Below are 12,101 nucleotides of genomic sequence, written 5' to 3'. Positions count from 1 at the left end.
AGTTTGGATGATAGTTTTTTATTCCATTAAGGCACATTTATTCTGAGAATGTGCTGCAGAGATTTAAAGAGGCAAGAAAACCTGCTACTAGAAAGTCTTACTCATTTTAGTGGAAAATATTTTCTCTTTGTTTCCAAAATAAAGGACATGGCCCATTACAAAGTGGGGCTCCCCTGGTTCTGCATTATCTGTGTGAACTCCTTAATTCTGGCTTAGCATAATCTTCTATAAAAAGGTTACATCTTTCAGCCATTTCAGCCTGTTTGCCACTGGATCTTCCAGTCTGATTTTTTGTATATTAAACAATACGTCAAGGAAGTACTTCATGGAAGACCATTACAGAAAAAACGTGACTCTTCTTGGAATTTAAATTATGTCTTATAAAAGCTATCCCATGCTTCCTTTTTATCCACAACCAGTTCTTCACTAAACCTGAAAGACACTTTTGATGGTAATCTTATCTTTTAGTAGTGGATTTTCTGAATTCTAGACCCTTACTATGTATTCAACCTTTCTTGGTTTTTCACCAAGAACAGGGTGTGTCTCAGAACCAGTCTTTCTTTTATGCCAACAGTAGTTTGTGAATTCATACTTAACCAGAACATTTGACTTCCTTCCATTTACCCTAATCCTCAAAATAAGGGAAAATAATCATTCACTGCTTGATGTCCTTAGACAACTTGAATTTTATTTGGCAAGAAATAAGAAAAACAAGTTAGCTTTGGTATGGTAAGAAAAACAAGAAGGAACAACCAGTTTCTAAACAAATTATTTCTAGATGGATTTCTCATTCTGTTTGCTTCTGTTATTCAAGCTATGGCATGGACCTATCAGGACGTTTACAAATCCAGTCTGTCAGGGCAGTTGCTACCTGAGAAGCATTTTTGAAAGGGATGGACAGTATGCTGCCTAACCTAGACCTGCTACTTGGTTCATTGTTACCGCATTTACCAAACATTGTAAACTGGACATTTTCTCCAGAGCCAAAACTGGATTTGCTAATACTTTTATGAAGAGCAAAAGAACAGTGGTGTAAGTCATCACCCTCAACCCCTTTTTTCCTGTTTTTATATGGGGTCAGGGTACCTTATCAACATTAGTCACTATGACCGAATAACCCTTGTAGTTAACTTTCTATAATATTAGATATTCAAATAGATCACAGTTGCAGTCCATGTATGCTGACTTCCCTCACCTTAATAGTTACTTTCTCTGACTGAAGTTGGTTGTTACTGATTTTCTACCTTATAATCCCTTATAAAACTTGATTTGAGACATATAGGTTTCAGCCTCCTATCAAGGGGGGGGGGCATGTAAGCTTTGAATTTTTGGTGTGTTCTTATGTCTCTGTTGACTAGTACATTAGCTGAAGCTAAAGGCAGACATACATCTCGCAAGGAAGGATTCTGAACTTTGTACACTGATCGGTCATAAGGGTGTCCTAGTGGACAAGTTCCATTTATGAGAAATACTGACTACAGCTGTGATTTATCTGAGCAGATGATGTCACAATATGTTACCTACACAACTGTAGTTTGTCCAGTAGGGAAAAATACACTGTGTCATTTAATCGGGTTCATAGCTCTGTATAAGACAATAATTGTATATGACTCAGAAAGAAAGGCTTACAAGCCAGCATGCTGACCTGTATTGTGGAGATCCTCATTGTTCAAAGATTACTGATATGAAGCTGAGTGAAAGGAAAGTCATACCCCCATGTTCTTTGGGTTATGCCCTGTATTATGTACTTACACGCATATTATATTGATGGTTACAGTATCAGTACTGCTTTTTAGAATTTGTATGAAAATGTTATTAATTCCAACACACATTTTGATTTCTCTCTCTCTTTTTTCAGACCTTGTGCTATGGTGGTACCAGACTTTGAATTGATTTGTGAAATCATGTTAGTAGCAGAAGGATTCATTGAAGCAAGACTGCTAGCCAGGAAGTTTATTACCCTCTACCAGCTGTGTAAAGAGCTTCTTTCTAAGCAGGTATCATGCATGCTTTACTATAAAGTGGAAATGATATGCTTCACTTACTGAACCGGTTATCATTATTTACTGTTCAGCTCTTGTAAATTAGAATATTTGAACTGATTCAATGAAAACTAATAGTCAGAATGCCACATTATAGTTAACTGGTTGATGTAATTTAGTTTGCTTTTGGCTGTGCTTCCCAGAGAGATAATTTATCTACCATGAAATGCCTAATGCTTATTATTATAAGAACTTCTTGCATCCTGTGAAACAAATTAATATTTTTTGTGTCAGCAGTTTGACAGAACCACAGTCATATGGTCTGTGCCTGCTGGCTTGCATTTAATGCGCTGCTTAAATTCAGGTATTAACCAATGGCTCAGTTAACTAGTCAGGTCAAATTATCATGATGCATTGTCATATTGTGCATAAAGCCTTGGCTGCTGTCATAAAGGCCCCTGGGACTTTGAGATGTAAGTACTAAAGTTGCAACTCGCAATACATATATTTGTGGAAAAGTAAAAAAATAAGAACCATATTGCATCTATAATTATCTTGTATTCAGTTAACTCATTTACATAATGCTTTTAAAATGTATCTTTAAGAAAAAACACCTTGAATATTTATTGGTTGGAAGCAGTTTCTAGCTGTATTATTCATCCTCTTAGGTTTGAAACAATACATTTTCAGAAGGTAAAGCAAATGGAAAATTTGTACAACAATTACTTACCGAACCCAGTTCTGTTCAACACATAGACTGCCCCATTTCGCTCTTGAAAATAAAACATTTTAGCTGTTTTTTTATTAAATTGCAGGTTAATGCAAAGAGTAAGATCTGCTTTTCAGTTATGGAGTAGACTTTCAAAATAATAATATTTACTTGAATATAAAATGAAAGCTTGATTACCGGTATGCTGACAAAACATACAAAAATGCTGGACAGGATTCATAAATATTGTATCCATGATGTGTAGGGTTAGTATGCACGAACAGAGTGTGGCAAACCCAAAGTGATTCTTAAACACTGTTAGACAATGGATTAGGTCCTTGTACGTGATTGAACTTCAGTGTGTAGCCACAGTAATGCACATATAGAGCCATATGCATATGATTCCCCTCATTACTCTGTGATTCAGAAACATAAAGGTGGCTGTGTGTGAGATGATCCCAACTCTCAGAATGTATGGGACTAGCACTACAAGCCAACAGCTAGTTTTATGCTTTTAAACAGATCAAGCCTCCTCCTTTGCTGATGTGTTGCTTAGCCATCAGAGCTGAACAGAAGCATTCAGTACAAATGTACAAATAAAGTCAAACCAATCCCTTTTGTACTGTGTGCAAAATCCTACAATTTATACCATCCCCTGTGAAGCAATCATACCTACTACCATGACTACTCTATGTCCTCATCCACGGCAATGATGATGCAGCACTAAAGCCAACAAGAGTACTGACGGACATGGATATACATAATTTATTGAGCTGCTGTCTGCAGTCATGAGCAATGAGCAAACTATTTTTATGAACCGTTCTTATCTATGACTGCAGAGAGCTGCAGTCAGCAGCACTCAGTACTCAATAGGAGATTTGTGTTGGAAAGAAAGTCTGGTCCACAAGAAGTGTCTCCTGAATATTAGTATTATTGTCCTATCTGTTATTCAAGAGAGTACATTCCGTTGATTAGTGTCTGAGATCAAATCTGGTAAAGATCATATAAGAAGTGACCCGGACAAGAGCTTCCATTAATTCATGTTTAAAATCAAGTTTTCTAAAAGGCAAGATCATACAACTTTTTCAAGTGTATAGGATAAGTTTAAACCAAATTAGTGAAAGATGGACCAGATTAAGAAAGAATATTGATTAGCTAACAAAGAGGCTAAGAGAGCAAATTACCACCTAGGGATCAGAGACAGCTACTAGTTTCTGAAAAGTGACTTGGCAGATGGTACAAAGCAACTCTTATCAGGTTGCAAGGGTAAGAGAAAAAGATAAAGAAGACAGTACTGATACCATTCAACCATTCATAGGGGATGCCAGCAACAATTTGCTCACCAGTCAAGAATGCATCAAATTCAGATTGAGGACACTTACAGCAGCTTCTGAATGAAGACTCCACAGAAGCTGTAGCATCCCATGCACACATCTTTGAAGATGAAAGAACAGCAGTAGGGAAAGCAGCAGGCTTAAATAAACTCACAGAAGATGTGATGAAGATATTGGGTGAGAAATGGCTCTTGAGGGCATTCTAGCAGTATGGAGAGAGAAAGGTATCCCAGGTGACTAGAGAATTATCATGTTAGTGGCACTGTACAAAACCAAAGGGGACATTAACAACTGCGGAAAATATAGAACTATCAGACTTCTGTCACACTGCATGCAAGATCTGGAGAGTGGGAGTGCTAAACAAATGTGCAGAGTAATCAAAAGTAAGACAGGAGATGAGCAGTTCATATTGGGATTAGGATATGGTGAATTGACTTGATGTTTTCAGTAAGATAGTGGAGATTAGGAAAGAGTCCACCTGAGTATTCATTGACATGGAAAAAGCAATATGACAAGGTCCCAAGAAAACTGATTTGTGCAGTCTTGGTTTGGAGTTCTGGAAACTTCATTAGAATTAGTGCAGTCCATGTCCAAGGATCCAATGATACAAGTATGAGTGGTGTTTAGACTCATGGTGTGATTTCCAGTGGGAGTGGGTGTGCATTAGTATTTAATTCTGAGCCCACTTCTGTTCACACTAGTGATGGACTATATTAGCAAACTGTTTCTTCCCTCCTAGCTTCCAAACTTCCATAGGAAAATAATGTATTCCACAATACTTTTACTTGTGCAAGCAAATTGATTATATATCACTGTTTTTATGTCATCTCCACCTATCTTAACTGTTAATTGTTAAGCCTCATCTACCTCTAATATTGGCATACTTAAGTCTTCCATAAATATTTTCATTTGTGCTCTTTCTTGATTTCCACATTTCTCTGCTTTATACAAATGTTCATAACATTTCAGAAATATCTCTAATACCTCTACAGGATCTCTGGTTATTTTTCTTATTATAGGATCCATACGTTTGGGAATAACCCTTTCTATTTTCTGTTGTTTAAGTCATTGTTCTAAACGTTTTTGTGCTTTGGAGTTACCAAAAAGCTACTGCTTAACAGCAGTCTTTCTGAAGTCATGCATATTATCCAAATGCTCCTTTATTTTAGATAATCCCTTTTTTCTGTAATACTTTAACCTTTGTCAGCCCCTCTAAATAATTCTTGTTGCATCTAGACTGTCTCTCTTTTTCTTTTACATATACTCTATTTTTAAATTATCCCACTCACTAACTATAAATTTTGAAGAAATTTCTATCTTCCTTAATCACTCTCAAAGAATTTTCACTACCCATTCCTTAAATTCTTCTCTTTTTAACATGTAGACGGGGAAGCACCAGTGTCTCATTTTTCCTTTATTACCCTGCATTTTTATCTTAGTTGTTACTGGCACATAATCTGAAATAGTTATTGGATGTGTGTCAAAACTTCCAATTAAATGCACGTTCCTATGGAATATAATTTTTGTCTAGTCTAGCCCACTTATTGTAACTAGGGGAATAAGATTTAAATTCTCTTTGAGTTCCTACAACCAAATTAATGTCTTCTATACTAAATATTTTCATAAATGTCTTTTGAAATCTATCCTCTTTTGTTATATTTCCCTCTAGGTTCCCCAGATACATCCTTACTTTGCATATCAAGTTCCAATTCCCATTTATAAGTAATTTTCCCTGCTGAAAACTGATTATTTCTCCCAAAATTTTCTTAAGATCCATAATGGCATTTTTTAGTAGAATATAAATAAGTGCCATTGTAATCCTCCTCCTTTACCAGTAGCCCTTTACTACCAGAAATCTATCATTATACTAATTGTTTCCTCTTCTATGACTATTGGAACTCCACTAGTAATTGTTTTAAGTACCCCCCCTTTTTCTTTGTCAATGATATTCTGCTGAATATTTATTCTGAAATCATGTCTTTATCAAATTTATATGCTTTCTTCTTTCTATATGTGTTTCCTGTAACATTATTATTTGCACTCTGCATTTCTTAATATAATTCACTACTCTTAACTTTTTGTTTATAACTGTGGGGACATTCACATTCTAAAATTATATGGATAGTGTAGTCATTATGATAAGAAGTTATAATTACCACCTATTATATACGGCAGCTTTTTAAAATGTATTTCATGCATATACACTAATTGTAGCAGGTTGATTCTTTATATAGTTGTTTCCTGTGATCTTCATTTGAACCTATATCACAATTGCAAGGCTTTTTGTTTTAATAAAAACCCTTAAAAAGTTCAACCACATAACCTATTAACTTAAAACAAACACATAAAACTATGTACATCTTCAAATAATGAAGTTTAATCTTCCTGATAAGAACAATTGTCCCTAAACTACAGCATCTACAGGCATTACCTAATCTAAAATTAAGGTTATGTATACTAAGGTACATGTTGCAGCCTATGCTCCTACTTATGCTAATTGCTGTCTGTTCTTGTCCTATCTTTATTCCCTTACCAAATGTGAAAAATATCTTGTATGCTTTCAGAAAACATTAACTTTTAGCCTTAACAAAAGGTGTACTAGCTGTCTTTAAATAAATATAAATTATACATTGTTCCAGCAAATGCACTGAAGTATTTAGGTACCAGGAAAGCCAGTTGTCTCTTATTCATTTCCAGTAATTTCGGACTTTATTTTTTACTAAGCTGCTTTATTTTTGTTTCTCTCAGCCAATGCAGGAGCTCTATAGATTTATTGCCTGCACCTGTAATCAGTTGGTCTCCATTGCCACATAAGAACATAATGTATAACTCCATTCAGCTACAGACTTCTCAACTCATGTTGAACATGTCTTTGCTAAAGAAAACAGTTTCATTTCATTCACAATGTTCTTTTTTAAAACTCCCTGCTTATACAAGAAATGTATTATTAGATTAAGCCAAGGGCATTAATCCAGATATTGATCTATGTAAAGGTAAGAAAAAACATCTGAATTGTACATATATTATAATCACTACACTTTTACCCACCATCCTCCACCCCAATAGCCCTGGATTACAGCATGATAACCTAAGCATACCTTTGTCAAGCCTTTCTTCTCATTTTACATTTTAATGCCTACATTTCTTAAAACTAAAAAGGAAACAGTACTTGTGAACTATCTTTATCATGTCCATATTCATCAAGGACACCCACACCTCCAGGTTAGTAGCAACAGATGAAGCATCAGAGACCATACAGGTGCAACTAACCATAGGCAAAACTGCTATACAACTGGTAGCATGTTACAGACCACCCTCCCAATCTCAAGAACCCCACTCAGCCTTCCTGAAGACACTGGAGGATATGAATGTATCACAAAATACCATCATATTGGGAGACTTCAACTACCCAAACATAGATTGGGTACATTATTCTAGCCCTAATACCCTAGCCCAAGGGTTCCTGGAATTCATAAATTCAAATGCACTGGAACAACTAGTCACCTCTCCCACTTGGGGAGATAATATACTAGACCTGATCATCACAAACATGGGGACAAAATGCTCCACACCAGAAGTATACCCCTCACTAGTGAGATCTGACCACAAACTAATCACCCTGGATATACATATCCCACCTCCACCCTCAGCACAAAAGACCACAGTGAAAAACTTCTCAAAAACAGACTTCACTCTTCTTAAGACTGAGATGGTATCCTTTAAGCCCACTGTGCCAGTGGATACCACATCCCACAATGCTGAATCCTTCACAAATGCTTTCTATGGACATCTCCAAGAATGCATGGATCATGCAATCCCAAATAAATCCAAGTCCCTCTCCACCAAAGGCAAGCATCCTGTCTGGTGGACCTTAGCCATTAACAAATTGTATAACAAAAGAAGGAAGCTACTGCACGTCAGAGCAAAATCCCATGAAGGGAAGACATCTCTGATCAACATTAGCAGAAAACTACGTTCTCTCATAAAAATATCCAAGGCCAACTTTGAGAGAAAAATCACTAAGGACACTAAAGATAACCACAAAGCCTTCTTCAGCTATGTTAGAAACATGGGCAGAAACCCTCAGATATGCTCAGAGTTGGTTCACAACAACAAAAAATACACTGAACCCACAGATATTGCCAACATTCTGGCTGACAGGTTCAGTGCAAATTTCTCCCCTCCCTCACCCCCAAAAGAAGAAATACTTATCCCAGCTGAATGTAATCTCCCTGTCATCTCAGATGTCCAAGTGAGAACCGCCCTAAACAAAGCTAAAAACACAGCATCAATGGAACCTGACGGTATCCCGGGTTGCGTGTTACGTGAACTCCAAGAGGAGCTAAACCCACACATAAAAATGCTATTTAACCTTAGCCTTAGTTCGGGATATGTACCTGAACACTGACGTACAGCAACAGTGGTCCCACTCCACAAAGGGGGTGCCTCTACAGACCCTGGAAACTACCGCCCCATAAGCTAATAAGGCCTGGTCTGCAAAGCTATGGAAAGAATCATTATGGAACTCATAAACAGAGACATAGGGGACCTACAGACACTTGACCCCACCCAGTTTGGCTTTGTAAAGGGCAGATCTTGCCTTTTGAACCTGGTTGACTTTTTCGAAACAGTCACTAGAGCCATTGATGAGGGCAAAGCAGTCCATACAGCCTACCTGGACTTGGCTAAGGCCTTCGACACAATACCCCACTTAGGCATCATATACAAGCTCAACAGCTTAAACGTAAACCCTTATGTCACTAGATGGGTTGCAAACTGGCTAAAGGACAGAACCCATAAAGTTAAAATCACTGGAGCAATGTCAGACTCAAAGCCAGTCACAAGTGGTGTCCCACAGGGATCTGTCCTGGGACCCCTCTTGTTCGGCATTTATTTCTCAGATGTTAAAGCAAACATGGGAGGGCTGTGGCTGACAAAGTTCGCAGATGACTGCAAACTAGGTGCCATAGTTGATACACCAGCGGACACATACATCCTACAAAAAGGCCTCACAGAAACGGACAACTGGTGCTGGAGTCATGGCCTTAAACTAAATGCCAAAAAATGTATAGTCATCCCCTTTGGGAAAAACAAAGTACCCACAAATTATCACATAGACAGCAACCCACTGAGTACGGAAAAAGTAATCAGAGACCTAGGGACCCTAGTCGACAGCGACCTCTCATTTGACACCCACATTGCCAAAGTGGTTAGAAAAACATTCTACCTTGCACACCTCATCATGAAGGGATTCACATCCAGATCCAAGGATGTCATTGTACCCCTATACTCCTCCCTCATCAGACCCATGATTGAGTACAATGCCCCATTTGGTATGTACCTCACCCGGCATTTTCAACAGCTGGAGAGACCACAAAAGTACCTCACCAAGAGGATCAAGGGTCTCCAACATATGTCTTATTCTTCCAGACTAAAGAAACTTCAGCTCTATTCAGTAGCATATACCGCCTGCTCAGAGATGATCTCTGCCTGATGTACAAGGCCATGTCCAATCAGGATCTGATGGACATGCTCCACCTCAATAAATCCAAATCCATCAGGACCATGAGAGCTAAAGACTTAAACCTCGGCACAAGGATGAATAGGACATGCTGGAGGGATAGATTCATAACCCAGAGGCTTCCCATGCTTTGGAACAAGATCCCAGTTCGTATTAGGCAGAACCCCTCACTGACTCTCTTCAAGAGAAATCTTGATAAGTGGATGGGAGATCGTAAGTTTACCCCAGGGGTCACATCTGTGTCACTACTAGACAGGGGCACAGTAAACTAATTCTATTATATAAGGGGACCTTCATTGTGTCACTGCTAGACAGAGGCACAGTATTCTAAATTTATTCTGTACATTTTTTGTACCATTTCATGGGGTGGCAAAAGCCACATCACTATGGCTACGCTTACAAATACCCCAGGGCAGATAGCCTAGTACTATACTATGAAACTATACTATGAAACAATAAACATTGAAAATGCTTTACTATAAAACATGCAATTTGTATCATGAAATGTTTTATATAAATAATGTTAAGAATTGAAAATGTTTTACTTACTTTCTTTTTTTGATTTTAATGTCCTTCCAAATATTAATGCGATGAAATGGGATATATGTTTTTCAGTCCCCCCACCAGTTTGTCAACAAAAGTCCAATCATTCTCAGCCACTTTTTCTTGTAAAGTCATATTTCACAGACATGATTGATGCTTTATAATTTTACATTTGTTCACTAATTTCAGTGTTGCTAGTCTTCTTCCTGTTTATCTCCATCTCTCAATCTCAGATTCCAGTTCAAGTCCAAGGTAAATCTTCTAGTCAACTCCTGTGATTTTTTTTCTCTCTCTCAAGCATTTTGATTTGGAAAATTAGGAAATTGTTTCACTGGCAAAGTCTCTCTAACAGCTTTATTATCAGAAAAATGAGTAGCAGAGTCTCCTTCTGTTTGATGGCTCACTTTTTGTTGGATAAACTTTTGTATTTCACCCTTAACCTGTTTTGCATCAAAAAATAACTTTTATCCTTCAGGAAAAAAAAATTCTGAAGACAACTAGATACAGCAGATTGAATCTCTCATATGGCTATCAACACCCCCAATTGCTAAGGTAAACGTGCTTCTCTACAGCGAACAATCATTTTTTGCAAACACTCTACCATTTCCAATTTTTAATACTTTGACCTTCTGCCACTTTTTTGTCAGGATCAACTCTTTCTGCTGGAATGCTTGCATCTTTACTAAAACATGTCTTGGTTGCTTTTTGTTGGCCAGATTTGGAGCACACACGTGATGCACTCAATGAATCCTGCTGTGACATACAAATCCAGAGGCTTAACTGTGCTTTCATAAAATTAACATACTGTATTCCATCTAGTTTCTCTGGTACAGCAGAAAAATCTCAGGTTTTCTCTGTATGCTTTGTCCTCTAACCCTACCATCTTTTGAAACTGCTCTTCTTGAGCAGTGTTATAGTCAGCCAGCCATTTATTTATGCCAGCCTCTGATTTTTGCAGTTTTTATCAGTTCATCTGAATAACTGTTTATAGATTCTTCTATTTTTGCAGTCTTTTGCTATTTGAATTTACATACGCCTTCAGTATTTCATTTATTTATTAAACAATTTTACTGAATTATCAATTGTGACATAGGCAAACTTACATTTATATAAAACCCCAAGAATTTATATAAAAATAATCAAACCACATTAACAATTTCAAATTTACAAGCATTATACATCACACATATTGCTATTTATCATATAATCAAAGCAACATTAGCTAACTTTTTTCAATTCCTGCCTTCTCTTAAACATCATTTCACCTCCAAAACATTTTTCTGTACTTTTCTAGTGTTTTCTATACACTTTTACCCTACCCTTTTCTAAAGATCATACTTTTGTTCTATTATATCTGTTACAATATTTACTGCTTCAAGTATAGCTGGTTTAAATTTTGATTTTCATTTTCTAATAATTGCTTTTTTGGCAGCCACCAGAATTAAACTTAACATGACCTTACTGTGTCTAGGCAGTTCAGATCCTGTATCCCAAATAAAAAAAAAAAATAATTTCCTTGGTTACACTGATTTACTTACCCAGTATTCCTGACGGCGTGCTTTGTAGAGAATTTTTAAAGCCTGTTAATCCATTACATATACTTTGAGATACCTTGTTCTTCCCCATTACACCTCTCACATTTACCATTTACCTGATGAAAACTTGTTTGTAGTCTGCTTGGGGAATAAAAGTATCTCTGCCAATACTTCCAACAAAAATCATAATTCTTCCACTTTTTGTTGCATGTGTGGGATTCATATATATGTCCTCCCATTGTTTCTTTATGAATTGCATATATAAGCTTTTTCCCAGTCTTTTTTTTTACCTCTTCTGATGATTCATATAGTTATCATACAATATTTTATATGCCCTACTAATTATATGTTTTTTTTAATAGCAGCTTCTGCATTAGATTCAATGAAAAACTCAACCAGTGCAGGCCTTTCATTTAGGATTCCCTTATGCTTTTTTCTTTATCTGTACTCTGATATCAATTCATGATAGGGATGGCA

At 36.9% G+C, this 12,101-nt stretch overlaps 1 protein-coding gene across 1 annotated transcript in view; it reads left to right on the top strand.

The window, feature by feature from the left end:
• The window catches only part of DNAH9 (dynein axonemal heavy chain 9), a 3,419,770-nt gene that overhangs the window by 1,682,051 nt on the left and 1,725,618 nt on the right, over positions 1-12,101 (top strand). Inside the window, exon 30 of the mRNA XM_044069722.1 lies at positions 1,859-1,997. Coding sequence (XP_043925657.1) covers positions 1,859-1,997 — 139 coding nt within the window. The remainder of the gene's footprint in view (positions 1-1,858; positions 1,998-12,101) is intronic.

This window comes from Protopterus annectens, chromosome 4.part0 (assembly GCF_019279795.1).
Source record: "Protopterus annectens isolate FY-2018-M chromosome 4.part0, PAN1.0, whole genome shotgun sequence".
NCBI lineage: Eukaryota > Metazoa > Chordata > Ceratodontiformes > Protopteridae > Protopterus > Protopterus annectens.
Note: the sequence above shows the minus strand (reverse complement) of the source record. Positions and strands in the feature narration are given on the sequence as shown.